The sequence below is a fragment of the Asparagus officinalis genome, chromosome 2 (genome assembly GCF_001876935.1).
Source record: "Asparagus officinalis chromosome 2, Aspof.V1, whole genome shotgun sequence".
In the NCBI taxonomy this organism is placed as follows: domain Eukaryota; kingdom Viridiplantae; phylum Streptophyta; class Magnoliopsida; order Asparagales; family Asparagaceae; genus Asparagus; species Asparagus officinalis.
The window spans coordinates 80562779-80585620 of record NC_033795.1 but is presented as its reverse complement, the minus strand read 5'-3'; the positions used below and the strand labels follow the sequence as shown (position 1 = coordinate 80585620).

Here is a 22842-nt window from a genome sequence, read left to right as displayed (position 1 = left end):
TTTCCCTACAATCAATAGAAATTTGTTCTTCTCGGAACTGGGGTGGAACCTAGGGAAGAGAAAATTCACTTACATTCCTCTCTTTTCTCTCTTATTTTCCCTTAGCTTCCCCTGACCACAATGAAATCCTACCACACCTTCAAGAAAATTTTAGTTATTTGCAAGTTGCATAAAAGAGATTCGGTGATATAAAAGTGGTATATTGCTAGTTTAGGCATAGAAACAGATGAAGAGAATGTGCCAAAACCAAAATTTTACATCAAAGTCCATCTTAGAGAAATGGTGATGATAGGATTTGAATTTACAAAAAGAATCTTTCCTCTCTTAATGCTAAAAACACCGAAGTGCCGCTTAAGCACCTAGGCGCTAGGTGCTTGGTCCGGCTCCTAGAAGAGCCTAGTGCTTTCTAAGACATTGATAGAAAACATAGGACACACTGGTGCATATTATACCCTTCTTGAATTGATACTGAAACCCATATCTAATAATTAAGGACTATGAGAAGGTAGGAAATGGTTATCTTTGAAACGGTGCAGAAACTCCAAGTACAGCCTTGCTAGAAATGTTCCTATCAGCATCTTTGCGCTCCCTTATAACCTGTACAATTCTTTTCTGAATTCTCTAGGTCATGCTAAACCATTCAGTATAACCTACAGCTGATTTAGGATTAAGCTCAACAGTATATGCCTTTACATTAATACATTTCATTTTTTTCATAACTCATATTTTCGCTTGTCAAACTGTGTGCATGGCTAGGAAGTTGCCTCTCTTAGGTTGTCGCTATTATACCAAGCTCGTTAAGGAGATGTTTGTTGGGGATTCGAAACAATCAAATCAAACCCGTGCCCTTTCGGATCTTGTGTCAAAAGTTTAGCAAGTAGGAAAATCACCGCAAATAAAAGAAACTTGCATGAAAAATAAACAAGAAAGAACACACCGGATTTAGCGAGGTTCGGCAAACATGCCTACGTCCTCGGGTGCCACACCGCAAATAGGTTTTTATCTCTCTGAGATCTTTCTCTTAAACAGCCTTCAAAACCCTCTTTTTTCATGTTGCATAATAACCCTAAAAACATATTAGGTACATATAGAGTCCCAACCCAAACAGATTCCTAAAATGAACCAGGAAACTGGAAATCCCGACTCCGGTCGACCGGACCAAGCTCCACGGTCGACCGGCTAGAGAGTCGATTTCCTACAATGTCTTTGTGCATGCTCGCAGTCGATCGGCATAGGCCTCGTGGTCGACCGGCCAGAGAGCAGATTTCTGCTCAGTCTCCTGCAGTGTTCTTGATCGACCGGACCTCCTCCGTCGGTCGACCGGGGGTAGGATTTTTCTGCTTTCTTCTTCTGTTTGATGCAGGTTTGGGTCTCCACACCTGAGAGCAACAATCTTCCACTTGGAGATCAAACTGCCATCAACTAGCTCTCCCGAACTCTTGCCATCTTCGCAAGCATTGTCTCCTACACCAAAAAATTCATTCTTCAATCATCATCATCCCAGCAATCCCGCTGATCCTCCTAGTGTGGTTCCATCTTCTTCTCCTACGCATGAAGGTTAACTAAAGTTGCACACAACTCCAGTTTCTCGATAGTCACTGCTTTTGTCAACATATCCGTAAGATTTTGGCTCCCTAAAATCTTTTCTAGTTGTAATTTCATGTCCTCAATCAGAGAGCGTATGACGTGGTAATGTATATGTAGGCTATCTAAAAATTACAATAGATAGCTGATCCCCATCAAGCTTCAATAACGTAGATAACTTTCATGCCAACAAATGAAAGCTGGTAATGGAGGACTTTTCACATAAATCGAGAAGAGTTACAATTCGACGACACTTCCGACAACTAGTGAAAACTCTGTTCGGTAGCCTTCACAAGCAACGGTGAGAGTTACAATCTGACGACTTTCACGCTCCATAACAGCTAAAGCAAAGATCAACGAGCAATAGTCTTCGCAATGCTGTCATAGAAGAGATTACAAGTCAATAATCTCTTCCAAACGCGGAGTCCACCTCTGCGCTTCTCAAAATCAAAACGCACGCGGCCTGTGCGTTCTTCAGCAAACATTCAACTCTGCGTCTCAGATCTAAGACGCAGAGTTAAGAGTCAGCACACAAACAGGATGATCATTCTTCAGCAGACACCCAACTCTGCGCCCCAAGTCTGAGGCGCAGAGTTAAGACACAGAACGCAAGCGGCCTGTGCGTTTCAATCATCCGCAGATAACCAACTCTGCGTTCCAAGTCTGAGACGCGGAGTTAAAGCCCAGAATGCCAATTTAGGTGTTTGACCTATTCAAACTCAAGCTGAACAGCCTCAAAACCATTTATCCCACGTTTTGAGGGATTTTCGCCCACTTAGGAGCGGATCTAAGGGTCGGTTATACCCCTTATCCGCCTATAAATAACCGCATTACTCAACTAAGTAAGGGATTGAAGATTTGGAGATCAAGAATCCGCATAAGGTTGGATTTTTGGGCAGAGAGAGGGAGATTTCTGAAGATTAAAGAACTGCTCAGCAGTTAGGAAATCAAATCCCGAAGGATTCTTCAACAACAACCAAATCTATTTGGCTATTAACCGATTATTCGGTTTCAACAACTCTTTTCAGAGTTTTCAACTCGTTCTAAGTTTCTAAAACTCGTTAAGAGTTCTAAATCAGACTTGTCACACAAGTCAATCGTTCTCATGAGTAGGGCTGTCCAAAACAGCCCGGGCCCGGCCGGGCCCGGCCCGGCCCGGCCTCGGCCCGGCCCGGCCCGGCCTCGGCCCGGAAACCCGGGCCAAGTCCGGGCTCCGGGCCCGGCCCGGCCCGGATTATTTTTTTTTTATTTTTTTTATGTATTATATTACATATGTATAATATATGTATATATAATATATTTCTATATGTGTATAATATGTCATATATATGTATATATATACTCTCTCTTAGTATATAAGTATATATAAGTATACTCTCTCTTATATAAGTATATATATGTATAAGTATACATAAGTATACTTTCTCTTATATAAGTATATATAAGAATACTCTCTCTTATATATGTATAATGTATGTATGTATGTATATATATACTCTCTCTCTTAGTATATATGTATATATAAGTATACTCTCTCTTATATATGTATACTCTCTCTTATATAATATATTTCTATATATGTATAATATGTCATATGTGTATGTATATATATACTCTCTCTTAGTATATAAGTATATATAAGTATACTCTCTCTTATATAAGTATATATATGTATAAGTATATATAAGTATACTTTCTCTTATATAAGTATATATAAGAATACTCTCTCTTATATATGTATAATGTATGCATGTATGTATATATATACTCTCTCTTAGTATTATATATATATATATATATACTAATATACTCTCTCTCTTAGTATATATGTATATATAAGTATACTCTCTCTTATATATGTATACTCCCTATTATATAAGTATACTCTTTTATATATGTGTGTGTGTATACTCTCTCTCTTAGTATATAAGTATAGTATATTACAACGGTTACTTCCCCATTGGCCCAACGAGCAACGGCTACAGGGTTACTTATGCGATTCTCTCTCTCTCTTAAATTATAACTTATAAATATATACAATATATTTACATATAATATATGTATATATAATATATAGTTACATAATAATTTAGAAGTATATACTAATACATAATTATATAAAATATAATAATATTAAACTAATTTTTAGCATTTTTTTTTTCAAAAAAAAGAAAAGAAATTTAAAAAAACCTAGGTGGGATGTACTTATCTATTGTGATGCGATGAATTTCAAAATAAATTTATACTTGTAATTTGTAAATGATTTATTAATTATTAATAAAGAATTTATTTTTATAATTTTTTATTTTAATTTATGTCATTTTAAGTGATTAATAAAATTATTATTTTTTATTGTTTTTTTGTCTTTTTTTATAATTTAAAACTTAAATAAAATTTAAAAATTTGGAAAAAAAAATTTAAAAAAAAAAAGAAAAAACCCGGCCCGGTCGGGCCCGGGCCCGGGCCCGGACCCGGCCCGGGGTACCCGGGTCCGGGGAGCCCGGATTTCCGAGCCGGGCCGGGCCGGGCCGGCCCGGATGGACAGACCTACTCATGAGATAGTATGGTCAGATCGTCAACGGAGAGCAAATTCGACGCAAACATTCGAATGAGACACTCCATCGCTACCAAGAAGAACCCGGTTTTAAACAAAGGAGAGAATCAAATTCATTCTCCTCTCTTTTGTAATCAACTTGTAATCGAGATCGAAGGAATACAAGTCAATTTTCTTTCATTCTCTTTATTACAAATTTCCTACCTACAAAAGATGGTGACTCCGCTGAGGACTAGCTTTTCGGATGAAAAAGTGATGGCGCAATCTGACGTTCACCTCACTAGAACAACCGTCGAAACTCTCATTGTAGAGTTCGACCAAGCCAAGTACGAGGAGGCCCTCTCCTCTGGATCTCTTAGCCCTGAGGCTAGGCGCGACACCCGCAAGATCTCCAAGAAGGTCTTAATTACTGCTGAGATGCCAAAGAAAGCTCTCTCCTTTGGCCAAGACATTAAACTCGCTCAGCGAGTTGAAGACTCCACACCCGTATCAACACAGCGTGTAATAGGTTATAAGAGACCTATGATAGAGGAAAGTCCGATCAACACCGACGACATGGCGGCTAAGGCGTTGAAGCAAGCTAAGAAAAACGCCGCTCGACGAAGGAGAAGATCCATACGGCGAGCACATCTTCGAGAAAGCCGAGCTATCGCCCAACGCGAAGATTGCGTTTCTAAGCCTTTGCCCGAACTGTGCGCTTCTGCTCCAGAATGCACACTTCGTGGCAATGAACCCGATTATGAGCCTCGGGTAATCCAACTTAAACGCGACCCTCAGTGGCGCGTTGTTCAATCTAGACGCACACCTCAGGGGTGCGTCTCAAAATCAAAACGTGACCTTCAAACGCACGTTCAATCATCCAAACGCACACTGCGTTCAATTAAAACACGACCCTCAGGGGTCTATTCAATCAACCAAACGCACACCACAAGTGTGCGTTCAATCAGAACACGACCCCCAGGGGTTTGTTCAATCATCCAAACGGACACCACAAATGTTCGTTCAATCAAAACACGACCCTCAGGGGTCTGTTTCATCATCCAAACGCACACCACAAGTGTGTGTTCAATCAAAACAAGACCCACAGGGGTCTGTTTCATCAGTTCAACACAGGCCTCAGCCTAGTGTTTATAAACCTAAACGCGACCCTCACGTTTCTTCCTAAGAACGCGACGTAGTCCGTCGGGTTCAAGAGAGTCGGCATGGATTTAAGGTTCATGTCCAACCCACCTAGGGGCAGGGGGTTCCATCTCTACCCTCACGAGATTCTCCCCAAGTCTCTGACTTGCGTGAGCTACTGTCGAGAGGAAGACCAACACAGCAAGTGGCTCATTCATGTCAATGTGAGCGGCTCATTTTCGTCGTCCTCTCTGAATGTAGCTGTTGCTCACCTGCGCCTAGACAATCGGTGTTCAACAGATTGACGAATGTCATTAGGCCTCCCAAACAACAACGTCATCATAAGAAGGCCTCTGAAATCGAATATCCCGAGGTCACTATCAACGTGATCGGCAGGGGAAAAGCTTCACATCCCAATTCTGACGAGTCGCAGAGAAGTCATTCTCCGACTGTTAGGGAAATTTGTGACGAATTCGAAGGAGTATACCGGCATACTCAGACTCGGACAGGAGCTATCCACTCGGTCGACTACCAAAGGTTGGCCAAGGGGATTATTTCTGATGATGAACATTCGGTAATTGCAGAATCTTAATCTTCAAACTCCGTTGTGGCACGAGAGGCTTCCGTTTATATGACTGGAAACCTTGAAGACCTAGCCAAAAGAGTGGACGAACATCATGTCATGCTCCAGGCATAGCAGGAGACACTTCTCCAGATGAAAGACATGTTGGCCTAGCTTCTTGTCGAAAAAGGCCAAAGGCCGGAGTCTTCCCGAAAAACAATCTCCAAGGGAAAGCAGAAAGCGCCTGAGCATTCGGATCGCGAAACTCAGAACATATAATCTTCTTCTGAAAATGAGAAGGAGATGGAAAGAGATCTGCAACCTTAGTCCTCTAAGATTGATGAATTAGAAGCGCGCCTCAACGCAATCGCCAATAGAAGCGAGCTTCGTGAAGAAGGAGTGGTACGGCCTTATCCTGCTGAGTGGGACACATCTCCATACCCACCAAAGTTTAAGGCTCTAACCTTGCAACCATTCGATGGCACAGGTTCGCCAAATCAGCACATCTACTACTTCAAGTCTCAGACTGAAGATGTAGTAGCGAACGACGCCATCCTGACCCGTTTATTCATCGGAACTCTTAAAGGAGTTGCTTTCGAGTGGTTCATGAAATTACCTGCCAGATCTATTCAGAAATGGGTAGACCTGGAAAGGCTTTTCTTAGCCAGGTTCTTCGAGGATGATACGGAAGTCTCGGTCCCTACCCTTCTCGTCACTAAGCAAAAGAAGGGAGAATCTATCAAGACTTATGTGGAAAGATTCCACAGCATGGCATTACGATGCCCTTCAGGTATGACCCAATCAACTTTGGTTGAAACTTACAGACACAATTTGTAGACACAGCTCCTTGCTCAGATGGGGGTAGCAGAATGTCGCTCCTAGAGACAACTAGTTTTGCAAGGAGAACAAGCCGAAGAAATTGTCGCTCGAGTTAAAGCTGAAGAAGTGACACAACCTAAGCCACAACAGCAACGTAACCAGAACAATGCTCCTCGAACCAAGAGAAAGGCAACTTTAGCGGCTGACGTCAACACGCGAGCACCACCACCTGCTAAGCAAGACAAGACACCAAATCAGCAAAGAGCACCGAAGCAGTACTCGTTCAAGGAAGAGTATGTGGACACCTTGTTCCAATTACTTCGGAAGAACAACAAGCTGCAGCTTTCCGAAATCAGAAAACCGGATGAAGCAGGGAAGGTAGAGGATCCTAATTATTGCCGTTATCACAGGTTCTTAGGACATCCTACCAGAAAGTGCTATGTCTTCAAAGACATCCTACAAAATTTGGTGAATGCTAATGTGCTCACCTTGAAGCCCGAACAAAAGATCGTATCAACCAATATGATAACGATCCAATTCGGTGACTTCCCTCCAGTGGCGACTGCAGATGGCGTTGTCCTCATTCATAAAGGAGAAATGCACCTGAAAAATACTGACTTACACAGTCAGAAGGACAGGGGGTTGGTACTGCCCCAAAAGGGGAGATCATGCGGGTACATCCCGACCTAGTTAAAGATCGACAGTGGACGAAAACCACATCCGAAAAGAAGGGAGGAAATGTTAAGTCATCTAACATGATTAGCCCCTCTATTAATGAGGATGATGATCACCTCAAACCTCTTACCGATTCAGAGGAAGAAAGGATTATCCTGGCGGCATACCCAGAAGGCAACCCTGGCACTCGATCAGGAAAAGCTTACTTGAGGGACTACAACCAGAATGCTTAAGAAGCTGAAGAATAGCTCCAAGACGCTGGGGGTTCTGTACCAAAAAAGCCGATTGATAAGGGAAAACAGAAGGAGCTCTGGAACAGAAGAAACCGATCGAGACAGCCTAAAAACGTATTTTGGAGGTTACGGGCAGTTCTGGGCGCGGGTCGGACTGATCCGACCCGCGTGGGCACGGGTCGGACTGATCCGACCCGCCGCCACGCGGGTCGGACTGATCCGACTTGCCGCTGTGCGGGTCAGTTTGAGATATCTTCGGTATTTTAGCCTTAACTCTTTCGTACGACCTCCGATTAAGATGATTCAAGATGCGTTGAAAAGATGACGAAGAGATCTACAACTTTTATGTTTTGAGACTTTTCAGATTCAAATAACAGCATAGTCAAAAATTTATTTCTTTGCGCGGGTCGGACACTATAGCGCGGGTCAGATACTGTAGCGGGTCGAACACTGTAGCGCGGGTCGGACACTGTAGCGGGTCGGACAGTAGCGGGTCGGAACTGTAGCGGGTCGGACTGTAGCGGGTCGGACTGTAGCGGGTCGGGCTGTAGCGCGGGTCGGACTGTAGCGCGGGTCGGGTTTGAGACATCTTCGGTATTTTGACCTTAACTCTTTCGTACGACCTCCGATTAAGCTGATGAAGAGATCTACAACTTTTATGTTTTAAACTTTTTCAGATTCAAATTGTAGCATGGTCTAAATTCCTCTTCATTTTACGGTCCACTTTGAGGTGTTCGACTCTTTCTGACTTTTCCGAACTTGTATTGTGTATTTCGTCATTCTGATGACTTGTACACTCCAATGACTCACTTTGTATATTTGCTAGCTTTCACGGGGCCAGATAATCCTTTCCTGACTTGGATGATGACGCTTATCGTCTGCATTTCGTCCCGAGCTGTGTGTAGGAACCTATAGGCATTTTTATACGCCTACAGATACCCCCTCTAAAGTATTTCAGACTCATTCTTTTATAGAGGAGTCTGAAATGCTTTGGATAAGATAGGCCATCTCCTCAATTTCGTAGAGTGACCTTAAACCACCTCAATTCTTAACTTCTTCAACCTTCAATCTATTCATTGTTTCGTCGAATAGATGAAGTGTTTGATTTGAAGCGCTAAAATCGACCAAGCGAAATCAGGGCTCTTCTCGAGATTAAGACCAAGCCTAACTCAAGGAACGGTGGAATCGGGCTTCAGATCCTTCGAATAGCTCCTTCTTTATGCTGGAGTTCGCCGGGATCTCGCTAACCCTCACTGAAATTCATGCTCCTTTGACTCCTCAATCCGGCAGCACCTCCTCGTCTTGATCATTAATTCCCCCGCTGAAAGAAGGCCCCGGGCTCGTATTTATAAGCTTCGGAAGCGGTTATTTGGATGAGAACGAGTGATTTGGCTCTATCTTCAGTTAACAACAGTCTAACCACGTTTGGGGATGATATCAAGTCAGTTAGGATGCTTTGGAACAGAAGAAACCGATCGAGACAGCCTAAAAATGTATTTTGGAGGTTACGGGCAATTCTGGGTGCGGGTCGGACTGATCTGACCCGCCGCCACGCGGGTCGGACTGATCCGACTTGCCGCTGTGCGGGTCAGTTTGAGATATCTTCGGTATTTTGGTCTTAACTCTTTCGTACGACCTCCGATTAAGCTGATTCAAGATGCGTTGGAAAGATGACGAAGAGATATACAACTTTTATGTTTTGAGACTTTTCAGATTCAAATCACAGCATAGTCAAGACTTTATTTCTTTGCGCAGATCGGACACTGTAGCGCGGGTCAGATACTGTAGCGGGTCGAACATTGTAGCGCGGGTCGGACACTGTAGTGGGTCGGACAGTAGCGGGTCTGAACTGTAGCAGGTCGGACTATAGCTGGTCGGATACTGTAGCGGGTCGGGCACTGTAGCGGGTCGGACTGTAGCGGGTCGGACTTGAGACATCTTCGGTATTTTGACATTAACTCTTTCGTACAACCTCCGATTAAGCTGATTCAAGATGCGTTGGAAAGCTGACGAAGAGATCTATAACTTTTATGTTTTAAACTTTTTCAGATTCAAATTGTAGCATGGTCTAAATGCCTCTTCATTTTACAGTCCACTTTGAGGTGTTCGACTCTTTCTGACTTTTCCGAACTTGTATTGTGTATTTCGTCATTCCGATGACTTGTACACTCCAATGACTCACTTTGTATATTTGCTAGCTTTCACGGGGCCAGATAATTATTTCCTGACTTGGATGATGACGCTTATCGTCTGCATTTCGTCCCGAGCTGTGTGTAGGAACCTATAGGCATTTTTATACGCTTACAATGATTTGGCACAACGAGGACGTTACAAGTTTAAGTGGAGGAGTTTGTAATACCCTAACCCTTGAGAGGGTGATGTGATTAGTATTGATAGATTTGATTGGAATACTCATACCACCAAGATGCATCTTCTTTTTGGGAACCCAACTCTTAAAAACTCCAAAGTTAAGCGTGCTTAGCCTAGAGAAATTCTAGGATGTGTGACCCCCTGTGAAGTTTTCCAGGGAGCGCGTGAGTGAGGACTGTTTGTGGGAAAATTTGCAGTAAAAGAAATGAAGGAAAATTGATTTGTATTCCTTTAATCTCAGTTACAATTGGATTTCCGATTACAAAAGAGAAGAGAATGATCTGGATTCTCTCCTTTGTTTAATTATGGGTTCTTCACGGTGGCGATGAGATGCCTCCCTCGAATGCTCGCGTCGAGTTTGCTTCTCGTTGACGATCCGAATATCTATACTTCACTGGAACAGCTGTCTTGGCCGGTTGATAACTCTTGTCGAGTTTTGTGATTCAGAACAAGTAACAAACTCTAATGATAGAGTTGTTGGAACCGAAAATAATTATGAAAGAGTTGATTTAACCGAAAGTCGGTTATAAGCCAAGGATGAAGAAGATCTTGTTGCCGATCTCAAAAGCTCCAACCGATCCAACTCCTCGATCTGATTATCAAAAATCCGATCCTTAACTCTGTTGAGTTTGTTGTTATTTATAGGGGATTAAGGGGTGTAACCACCTCCTTAATTCGCTCCTAAGTGGGGCTAATGGGATGTAACCGCCCCTTAAATCACTCCTGAGTGGAGTTGTGATCCCCTCAGATCGTGGGAAACGGTTTTGAAACCGTTCAGCTCGTGTTTGAACGAGTCAAACGCAGATCCTGCATTCTGGCATGAATTTTGCATTCAAACGCGGTGTCTGGAAGCTTGAACGTATCGTCTGGAAGCTGCGTTTGCAGCGGATGAAAGCTGCGTTTGGCAGCGGTATAGAGCTGCGTTGGGCAGCGTTTGGAGCTGCGTTGAGCAGCGTCGGGCGGCGAATAGAGCTGCGTTGTGCAGCGATGTTGAGCTGCGTTGTGCAGCGATGTTGAGCTGCGTCGGGCAGCGAATAGAGCTGCGTCCAGTGGCGATTTAAGCTGCGTTTGCAAGCTACGTCCAGTGGCGATTTAAGCTGCGTTTGCAACTTTTGGAGCTGCATTTGAACTGCGTTCGTGGCTATGAACGCGGCGCATCTTGATGCTGGTACGCGGGGAGGACTTCCACGTCTTGATTTGAAGAGACCATTGATTTGTAGTCTCTTTCTGTCGAAGCGTTGCAAAGATCGTCATTTTGTAATCTTTACTTTAGCTCTTTGATATGCAAGAGTCGTCAGATTGTAACTCTCGATGTTGATGGTGAAGGCTGTTAAACTAGAGCTCTCATCGGTTGTCGTGAAGGTCGTCAGATTGTAACCTTCAGCGATCTACGTGAAAGTCTTCAAATTATAGCCTTCTGGAAGTCGTCAGATTGTAACTTCCATCATCGGTGTTTTGATGGGGATCAGCTATCTATTGTGATTTTTAGACAGCCTACAAGGACAAAACATGCTGAAAAGACATATGGTGGTTTGTGAGGTCAGTCCATCAGATCTAATAGCGTACCGACTCCGGGATTCCAGGGCGGGGCATTACATAAGATAAAAAGGAAAAGTAATGGCATTGCCAACAGTATTACCAATAGCAAACTACAATGTAAAGTTAACCTATTTTGTGGAGTCTAACTACTGGCTATAAGCGTCGAGGTTTCCATATATATACTTTATAATTTATTAAAAAGAATATATAATCTTATATAATAAAATTGATTTAATACTAAATAGTAATATCATTATAAATGAGCAATTACAAAGATGTTAGGGATTAACATGTATGTATTTAATATTTTAGGATGAATATCTTAATAACCTATTTATATAAGCACACCCACTTTGTCGCGTATTCTGTTCACTTTTCTCCTCGCTCATTCTCCACCAATTTTGTTCTCACACTCGAAGAGAAATAGAATTCATGTCGGTGAGGTCTTCTCTCCCTCTATCCCTCGATCTCATATTTTTTTAATTAGTTTCTTTAATTCCCTTTTAATAATTTCTTAGATCCATTTCATGCTTCATTCATGAAGTGCCTTGTTAGATTCAATTTAAATATACTTTTATTTTAATTGTTATTTTTTCCTATTTATAGGTCAATTAATCACAAGAATGTTTAGGTCTTTTCACCTATTTCATATTTTGAATTAACAGTTTATTTTAGGAGAATTTTTAAAAAGATCACTTTTTAAAAATATTAGCAAAATCGACTATTTTACATAAGAATTAACAAAATTGACCTATTTTTTGCCACACCATTAACACTGGCAGCAAAGAGGTCAATTTTGTATAAAAATCAATTTTGAAGAGAAGCATCTCGTCTTTTTCTTACTCTGCCAAACTTGAGCTCATGAATCTAATTGGTTTACACAGTATTACCAAACATGTTGACATCCCTATATGGTCTCTAAAAACTAATGGTTCATTCTCTGTCAAATATATTTATGCTTTCTTAACTCCAGAGGAATTTTATCTGCCACCTACAGAGTGGTTTGGAATCCAGTTATGCCAAGTAAAATTCAGTTCTTCACATGGCTCTTATCTGCCACCTACAGAGTGGTTTGGAATCCAGTTATGCCAAGTAAAATTCAGTTCTTCACATGGCTCTTATCCGTGAACAGACTTCACACAAAAGATAATCTTATAAGGAAAGGTTGGCATGGTGACTCTACATGCATTTTATGTGATATACATCTTGAAACTAGTGATCATTTATTCTTCTCATGCACTCTCACCAAAGTAGTGTGGAAACATTTCAGTGACTACTATCTACCTTTCATGTGGCCAACATCACTATATGATCTTTTCTCATCTGTTGAATCTCTACACAAAACTGATAGGGTTATATGGCGATCTATTTTCTCTACAGTATGCTGGTTCTTATGGACATCAATAAATAAATATGTTTTTGAAAACACATCTTTCTCTGCTACCGATATCATTAACTCAGGTGTTTCTGGTTTGTATGAATGGTCAGGTTCTGGTGGAGGGAAGGCTGCACTTAAGCTAGAAGCGACTTTAGTACATAAACCTATTCAGAGGTGCAGCAATGTCTAATTAAGTATTATCAGTTGTTTCATATGTGGTTTGTATATAATAACTCTTTTGTAGTATGATGGTTTGATTCAATTAGTCTATAGAAAGTTTAATTTCTCCCTACTATATGTATGGTCGGCTTTGGTTCTTTCTAATATCCATGTCAACGGTGAATGACGGCAACGCCCTCTCTTCACCTTCATGGATGTTTGAAAGAAGAAGGCCATACATCCCTAGTTAGAGAAATTACTTTTTCTATCTACTAATTTCAACGGATACAGTTCGTATCCTACTTTTGTAAAAGTACTTTTGTTTTAATGAACATGGTATACCCCTTGTTTTTCCCTCAAAAAATAAATACATAGGACTAATAGTCACGTGTAATTAGAGAACATTAATTACAAAAGTAATTAAAGTCAGAAAATACACGAGACTACCACTCTTGCGTATTTTGCAGTCAGAACTAGAAAATACATGAAACTACTGTATATGTCCTACATACAATATAATTGCTCCAGGTAAGTGAGTTATAATAGCATTTTTCATTTATATTATTTGGGGTAAGATTTGATAGGGACCTTGCATCAAAGAAATTTTTTATATTTAAAGTACATGGTAAAATATATCATAATCTCTTTGCTCTAATTTTACAAGAAAATAATTATTCATACTTTCAGTTTTACTTCTATGGTACGGAGAATGAGCTATATAATTGAATAAAAATATTAGATAACGTAAATATGAGTGAAACCATAGCTAAAAGTTAATGTGAATATGAGTCAGACGACAACTAAAAGTTTAATGGACATATTACAAATAAATTCATATGAAAAATTCCTTTGCGAATTGAATGATCACCCATCTTTTAAAGACTTCAAGATTCTAATAAACAAAGATATTGTACTAGATCAATGTGTTTATAACTCGCAAATAGTAGATCACATGGCGATAGTTTGGGTTAAAGAAAATAATGACAACATTTCATTTGAAAGAGAGATTATTGTGTTGATAATCAATCCCGCAAAAAACTTTATTTTCTCTCTTATTTTTATTCTATTTTTATTAATTTAAATAACCATGATATTCGACCACGTGCATTGCACGTGCAATCTAACTAGTTTTGGAAATGCGTGAGTTTAAAAGTAAATTGAGATGAAAGTATGAATTTATACATGAACAATCATAGAAAGTTTAATTTCTCTACTACTGATTTCATTAACTCAGGTGTTTCTGGTTTGTATGAATGGTCAGGTTCTGGTGGAGGGAAGGCTGCACTTAAGCTAGCAGCGACTTTAGTACATAAACCTATTCAGAGGTGCAGCAGTGTCTAATTAAGTATTATCAGTTGTTTCATATGTGTTTTGTATATAATAACTCTTTTGTAGTATGCTGGTTTGATTCAATTAGTCTATAGAAAGTTTAATTTCTCCCTACTATATGTATGATCAGCTTTGGTTCTTTCTTATATCCATGTCAACGGTGAATGACGGCAAGGGCCTCTCTTCACCTTCATGGATGTTTGAAAGAAGAAGGTCATACATCCCTAGTTAGAGAAATTACTTTTTCTATCTACTAATTTCAACGGATACAGTTCGTATCCTACTTTTGTAAAAGTACTTTTGTTTTAATGAACAGGGTATACCCCTTGTTTTTCTCTCAAAAAATAAATACATGGGACTAATAGTCCCGTGTAATTAGAGAACATTAATTACAAAAGTAATTAAAATCAGAAAATGCACGAGACTACCACTCTTGCGTATTTTGCAGTCAGAACCAGAAAATATATGAAACTATTGTATATGTCTTACATACAATATAATTGCTCCAGGTAAGTGAGTTATAATAGCATTTTCCATTTACATTGTTTGTGGTAAGATCTGATAGGGGCCTTGCATCAAAGAGATTTTTTATATTTAAAGTACCTGGTAAAATATATCATAATCACTCTGCTCTAATTTTACAAGAAAATAAGTATTCATACTTTCAGTTTTACTTCTATGGTACGGAGAATGAGCTATACAATTAAATAAAAATATTAGATAATGTAAATATGAGTGAAACCACAGCTAAAAGTTAATGTGAATATGAGTCAAACGACAACTAAAAGTTTAATGGACATATTACAAATAAATTCATATGAAAAATTCATTTGCGAATTGAATGATCACTCATCTTTTTTTTTTTGAACTGACTTGATCACTCATCTTTTAAAGGCTTTAAGATTCTAATAAACAAAGATATTGTACTAGATCAATGTGTTTATAACTCACAAATAGTAGATCACGTGGCGACAGTCTGGGTTGAAAAAAATAATGACAACATTTCATTTGAAAGAGAGATTATTGTGTTGATAATCAATCCCGCAAATAACTTTATTTTCTCTCTTATTTTTATTCTATTTTTATCAATTTAAATAACCATGATATTCGACCACGTGCATTGCACGTGCAATCTAACTAGTTTTGGAAATGCGTGAGTTTAAAAGTAAGTTGAGATGAAAGTATGAATTTATACATGAACAATCATAGTAAAACTTTTGAAATTGGTGAAGTTAAAAATAAATGGATAGTTGTTGAGTTTAAAGGCAAGAAAAATAACTTTGAAAAGCAATATAGGCTAAAAAAGAAATGAAGGGAGGTTTCGGACTAAAGCTAAAAAACAAAAATAAAAAAGTTAATTGCGGCTTTTGTAATTATAAACAGTGCACAACTACAGTTCAAGTTCCGATTATCCGATAGTTTTAGCATAGACAGTAATATAAATTTTTTTGAATAAAGTCCTATCATAAAATGAGTGCACAACTACCTAACATTAGTTGAAATAGTTCCTGAAAGAATAGATAATTACATATAAAGCATCGAATTTATTTTTAAGATCAAAATTACCTAACATTTTATTCAGTCTATTATTATAGTATTTATTTAAATATTAATGGGTTCTTTTTTCTTCTGTGGTCACGTACGCACTACGAAATATAAAGAGAAGTTTTGTGAGGTTCACGCCGCAGTTATTTTGCCGCCATAAGATACGAGATTTTGCATACTCGCACGGATTTTGTATGATTAGAAAACAAGCTCGACTTACTTGCGACCTGATCGTTTTGCTTAACACTAGTAAAAAGATGACCAGCCCCAACGGGTGTATACAACCGTTGGGGCTGGATTTATCCGCCCCAACGGGTTAACCCGTTGGGGCAAAGTGGATTTGGCTAAAAGGCCAACGGAGGGAATTTTCCCCCCATTCTTTTTCGCGAAAAAAAAGAAAAAACGAAGAAATCCCCCCAAAACCCCCAAAAGACCCGTTTTCGATCTCTCTCTCCCTCCCCCGCTCTCTCTCTCTCTCTCTCTCTCTCATCAAAAAATCGGTCCCCCCTGAGTTCGTCGCCGCTGCCGGCCGCTTCTCTGATCGGAGTTCGTCGCCGCTACCGTCGAGCCTGAGACTTGAAGTTCGTCGCCGCTGCCGTCGAGACCTGCATTTCGTCGCCGCCGTCGAGCCTGCATTGCGCCGTCGAGACCTGCATTTCGTCGCAGTTCGCTACCTCCGTCGGAGATCGCCGCCGCCATCGAGCCCTGAAGTTCGCCCCCGCCGTCGACCTGTACTTTTCCGCCGAATCCCCAAAAAAAACCCTAGTTCTTCCTCCCAAATCGAACCTCGCCGCCTCTCCTCCTCCTCATCTTCGCCGGACACTTGACTTGTAAGTCCTCTTAACTCTCAATTTCATTCTCACAGCTCGATCTACGGTCTCTCCAGTCTGATGATCTTGCCAGTGTAAAATTTGTTATTTTAGCTCTCAATTTCCCGTTAAGGAGAACATTACTGCTTGTTAGGATTCTTGAGCCAATCCTTCAGAGACCCATTCTCCATGAATTCATAGACTAAATAGCAGTTTTCTTCTCCTGTACAAATTCCATGGAGGCTTATAATATTGACATGATTGAGTTTGTGCAGTATGTTAACTTCCTGTGACATATCGAGTTTTTAATTTTTAATTGGCCAGTTGTTATCATTTAATTTCTAAGAGGTAATTGGTAGTCAGTGTTATCATTTAATTTCTAAGAGGTAAGTATTCGGGAGGAAAGAAACACTAACATCAGCAATGATGATACACTATGAACAAGCTATGGTCTTTACTGATGACGAGAGAAATATCCACACTTGGGCTATAGTACGAGAGAGGTCTATCCTCAATTAACCCTTAAATACAATTATTCCCTACCTGGGACATATAGTTGTCTTTTTCCTTCCTTATTTTTTTAAAATGATGGAAGCATGTAGTTGTATTTGAACTACTAAAACCAACCCAATAGTCATGGTTTTCTGCAACAATAGTCTTATGATGTATAGCTTCATAACGTTGGCAGAAGTGAGAATCTAAATGCGGCGTTTTCACGATAAAAAACTATTGAATAACCCCTATTATAACCTAGCAATTACACTGGCATTAAGCACATAAAATGACTTAACCTGTTAGGCCAAGCAACATACTGCATCCAAATACAACACGTTATTTCTCGTACCCATACCCACCATCATTAGGTGGGTCTTGTTCGGGTTGGGCATTTGTGTGGGTCGGATTCAAGTTGGACCCATTGTGGTCGACATTATTGAACAATGCGTTCGCACTTTTAAACTAAACTTCATTGGGTATTTTGGATTTATTGGGTTTTATTGAGTCTCATACAAATGTTACAGGCTCATACCATTATCTAGGAGGAGTTTCAGATCTAAAATTCAGACCTGCATATGATCCATGAGTCTAAATTTTGAGTTCAGATCAGAATAACCTGGTTCAAGAGCATGTAATCGGGACTCACTTGCAGGCCTACCAGCAAGTAGTAAAGCCTTTTCGATATCATATGTGTGTGTATATATACGTGTTGAAGAGGCTTTAAGTCTACAGGGGATAAGTACAGACTAGCTATGTGCATCTATCAAAGTGTGTATTATGTATGCGATGAAATTACATAAATCCATTCATTTCTGCTTTACCTCAGTAAAAAATATTGAACAATCTTATCGTAACTGTGTTAATTTCAAGCTAATGTCTAGATCGAGTTTTTAATTTTTAATTGGCCAGTTGTTATCATTTAATTTCTAAGAGGTAATTGGTAGTCACTGTTAGATTTTTGCTATATTCTTTTACTGCTTGAAATATAACTGGTAAGCATATATTATGTGAAAATTTCATACACATAATAAATATTTGATGCACTAGGTATGTTTCACATTTATGAAAATTGTGATTAAATTTAAACAAGTAAATAAAATTTATTTATACCAAACTATATAGTTTTTATAATTTTCTGAAAATTAGTGCAAGCGTGCTTAATTTATGAGTTGTTATCACTAACTCTGTCTTGGTTAGGTTATCATGGCTCGTGACTATATCAGAGTTAAGGACTGGATGTATGTGAATCGTGAAAAACGTACAAAGCCTGAATTCATTGAAGGAGTTGCTTCTTTTATAAACTTTGTACGTGAACACGATAAGATCCAACGTGGCATGATTCTTTGTCCGTGTAGCCATTGCGGGAATACTTTGCATCGCAAAGAGGAAGATGTAGAACTTCACAATGTCAAGTATGGTTTTATTAGAGGTTATACAACTTGGGTATATCACGGAGAAATTCTAACTCCTATTAATGTCGAAGAAGAAGAAGAAGAAGTTGACGATATTAACTTGTTTCCAGAAGAGGAGATGGAGGAAATGGTAGAGGTTGCTTTCGGTGACCCTAATCATGTTGAAGATAGTCCTCCCAGACAAGAACAATATGTAGATGAGTATGAGAAGTACATGAATGATGCTAGGAGACCGATTTATGAGAATGCAAAACATTCCACGCTGTCATGGTTCGTTCAACTTTTCCAGATTAAGTGCCTAAACAAATGGAGCAACAAGTCATTCACGATGCTTCTTAAATTCCTAAAAGATTCTATGCCTGTTGGGAACAATGTCCCTGATAGCTGGTATGAAGCTCAAAAGATAATGTCTAATCTGGGTTTAAATTGTGAGAAGATGCATGCATGTCCCAATGATTGTGTACTATATTGGAAAGAAAACTCATATAAGAAGGAGTGTCCTACTTGTGGAGTGTGCACATATAAGAAGAAGGCACATATTAGCAAGAATAACATACCTCTCAAGGTAGTACGATATTTTCCTATTACACAGAGGTTGCAGAGACTTTACAAGTGTAAGAAGACAGCGGTGGCAATGACCTGGCATGATCGTGCTCTTCCAAGTGAAGATGGCAAAATGAGTCATCCAAGAGATTCACCTGCATGGAAGAATTTTGACAAGTTACATCCAATATTTAGTCAGGATCCTCGTAATATCAGGCTCGGACTAGCTAGTGATGGCTTTTGCCCCTTTAGTTTTAATGGTAATCCACACAGCACATGGCCGGTTGTAATGATGATTTATAATCTCTCACCGTGGCTGGCTATGGATCAATCATATTTTATGATGCCTCTTTTGATTGATGGACCCAGTTCACCGGGAAATAATATCGACGTTTATCTCCGACCTCTCATCGAAGAGTTACGGTCTTTATTCATTGATGGTGTGGAGACATATGATGCAGATAAAGGGGAAACCTTCATAATGCGTGCAGCCTTAATGTGGACAATTAATGATTTTCCTGCATATGGAATGCTATCAGGATATTCTGTACATGGTTATAAAGCATGTCCATATTGCCACGTGGATACAACATCGACATGGTTGCCTTTTAGCAAAAAGATATGTTATTGTGGTCATCGACGTATGTTGAAAGAAGACCATCTCTATAGGGATGATGATGTTCACTTTGATGGTACTACAGAGCATCGACAATTAATGCACAATATATGCACCAACGGTTGTAACCGTTGGTGCAACAACGGTTGTAACCGTTGGTGCAATGGTGCAAAAAACAGCACCAACGGTTGTAACCGTTGGTGCAACTCTTTGCACCAACGGTTACAACCGTTGGTGCTGTTTTTTGCACCAACGGTTGTAACCGTTGGTGCCAATTTTTTCATGATTTAATTTTTTTTTAATATTTAATTATATTTTTACTTGTACCAACGGGTACAACCGTTGGTGCAGAAATTACACCCGTTGGGGCAGTTTCAGCCCCAACGCCACTTGCTGTAACGGGTGATTTATTTGCCCCAACGGTCCCAACCGTTGGGGATACTATCTGCCCCAACGGTTACAACCGTTGGGGCAGGCCTTCTTTGTAGTAGTGTAAATTTATAATGTTTTGTATGAGTCGTGACTAAAACTTTAATTCCTACATACAACTGGTCTAAGTTATCAAGAAACATTTCTCAAACATTAAAAAACAATAAAGCAATTATATGAAGGGAGAGAAAAAAAAACATTTGTAGGACAAAGAAATGTATAATTCACAAACATAGCATCATTCTCCTTATTCAAGGATATATAAGAGGAGTGAACATGTAACGTCTACAGCATAGCATAAATGCGGTTACCTAAAACTTGCATGTATATGGGTTCATGACTTGATGGACATAGGCTTTAACAATAACTGCGGATAGACCACCTGTAGTATCACCTAATTGCATGTATGGATAGACCCTCTGATCGAGCGGATATTTTATTCTTAAAAAGGGTCGATTGAGAATATAATCACCTAAAACTTTTTTTGACAACTTGAGGCATTTCCACAACTTTATAAATATCATTTCAGTGAATATATTCTCCCCTCGTCCGGTCTTCTATAAAAAGAGACCCAAACTTAATTAATTCCGATAACTCTCAATTAATCCATCATTTTTACACAGAGAAGATCGATCAGTGATGGCTCCTCATCAGACGCGACGCCTCAACCAGAGCTCAGACGACTATTGTGCGTATATCACCAGTATGGAGAAGAAAACGAGCATGTGTGAGGGACCTCACTTCCCTAATCTTCAAAATATGTTCCGCGAGGAGAAGCCGAAGAATCAGAAACCTAAGGCTCAGGAGAAGATGCTGGCTACCACTGGACGATTTGGCCGAGCTGAGCACATCGAGTATGAGATCAGTGGAACAAGTTGTGAGGACGAAGCGAAGGTGGATGTGTGAAGCGCCAGCAAAAAGAAAAGGGGTGATATAGTGCAGATACTGGATATTGTGAGCAACATATGTATGAGTTGAGAGATTTCCAGGTTTATGAATAATAAATTGGTATATTAGTTTACGTATTCTTTGCCTTTACAATCAGATCATAGATCGAATTGTTTTTTTCCTAGTGACAATTCACATGCCCAGTTGATGGTTCCATAGTTTTAAGCATAGAACTAGAATATCTTCTCAAAATGATTATCAATGGCATCAAAAAAAGTTTGACAAATTCTACTAACAATTAGATAGATTTAAACTAAGTTTACTTCTTCCTACACATTAAATGTGTCGCGCGCCGTGCGGAAGCGTGCCCGACAACCAAACACAAAATTTGTGATTGGTAGTGAGGTGGCACATCCCTCTCCAGTCATTTAAATGTGGGACCACATTCACATGGGTTGATGAGTGCATGAGGACATGCAACCATTTGTAGGGTGAAAATTTGATTCTTCCGAAGAAAGGAGTTTCGTTTGTATTTATAAGAAAGCTTATTACAAACTAACAAATCAAATGTTTACAACAGAAGCAGAGGGAAGGCCCTCTTTGTTTTGTGTGGGGACTTTAGGTGGCTATAGGACGCTTCGCTCGATGCTCGGGTCGAGTCTGCTTCCCTTGGACCGTTTGAACGAGGTTGCTGGAGAGCTTCAGTTCGCAGTAGAAGCTCGGGGCAATGGAGTTCGGGTCTGCTTAGTTCGTCGGCGATCGGAGCTCGGAACTAGGCAGCAGTGCTGTAATGCAAGGATTTGCTAACAGCTTGGTCTCAACTCTTTTTTCTCCAAGTTTTGCGACCTCTCTTCCATCGTGCTGGAAGGGATTTTTAAATGAAAGAAGGACAGCTTGACTTCTCCTTGAATTGTGGGATGTGACCACATCCTCTTCAGAGACGTCTCGCCGTTCCTCGATACCATGAACGGTCATTCCAGGGATTGTGCTCTATGTCCTGTCACCTACGATGGGAAGGCCCATTCTTGTATGTGAGGCAACAAACGACTGCTATCCGAGTGGATTTGACCAGCATTAATGAACCGCATTTATGAGTTCGCAGATCGATGAAGTGTCTGTCCGATCACTTGTACTGTGCGTGACCGCCCGGCGTGCTTTGAGCACGACGCTTTCTCCTTTCCGGTCAGGAGAGGCGGTGAAGTAGGTGTACAGTACTCGAGTGGGTCTAGCCAGCTTGCCGAGTGCCGACGGATCCAGCTCTTGGCTCAGACAGCCGAGGTGAGTCGCATTTATGAATGCTCAGGTTGACTCGACGCCTGTCCAGTCTTTTGCGCTGTGTGCAATGTGGGCGGCCATTTTGACGGTCCTGGGGTACAGTGCTCTCTCTCCCTTCGGGTCGAGAGAGATGGGAAGGTCCATCTCAGCACGTGGGGTAGTGGATACCCAGTCTGTAGCTGACGGGTTTTGGGGCTTGCTGTGATTCCGACCCGAACTCGGGCAGGCGAGTTGAGCGAAGAGCGAATTCCGCCATCTGATCGACCATACATCGTGCTGGCGAGTCGACGCGTGTAGGCGACCTGGACTTGAGTCAGTCGAACGTCACCGGTTTAGGTCCGTGCAGAGAACTGGACGTGCGAGCTCTTCTCGTAGGCAACTTCCATGTAGATCATAGAGGTATTTTTTACCGTCTACAAGACCCCCTTCAAAGTTTTCAGACCTAAACTGCTGCGTGTGGTCTGGAATACTTTGAATGAAAATTGTTGGAGCAAAGTGCCTTCGTTTTC

At 40.3% G+C, this 22842-nt stretch overlaps 1 protein-coding gene across 1 annotated transcript; it reads left to right on the top strand.

Moving 5' to 3' along the window:
- On the top strand, window positions 18374–21076 carry LOC109831399. The gene is made up of 2 exons (XM_020398724.1): window positions 18374–19817; window positions 20796–21076. The coding sequence occupies exons 1-2, from the start codon at window positions 18374–18376 to the stop codon at window positions 21074–21076; spliced, it is 1725 nt and encodes a 574-aa protein (XP_020254313.1).

Bases quoted from the DNA above. Each gene is read 5' to 3' on its own strand.
- LOC109831399 (XM_020398724.1), top strand. From the start codon at position 18,374: ATGGCTCGTGACTATATCAGAGTTAAGGACTGGATGTATGTGAATCGT. The intron at 19,818-20,795 runs GTACTACAGAGC...TTTTACACAGAG, and splicing joins TGATGATGTTCACTTTGATG to AAGATCGATCAGTGATGGCT.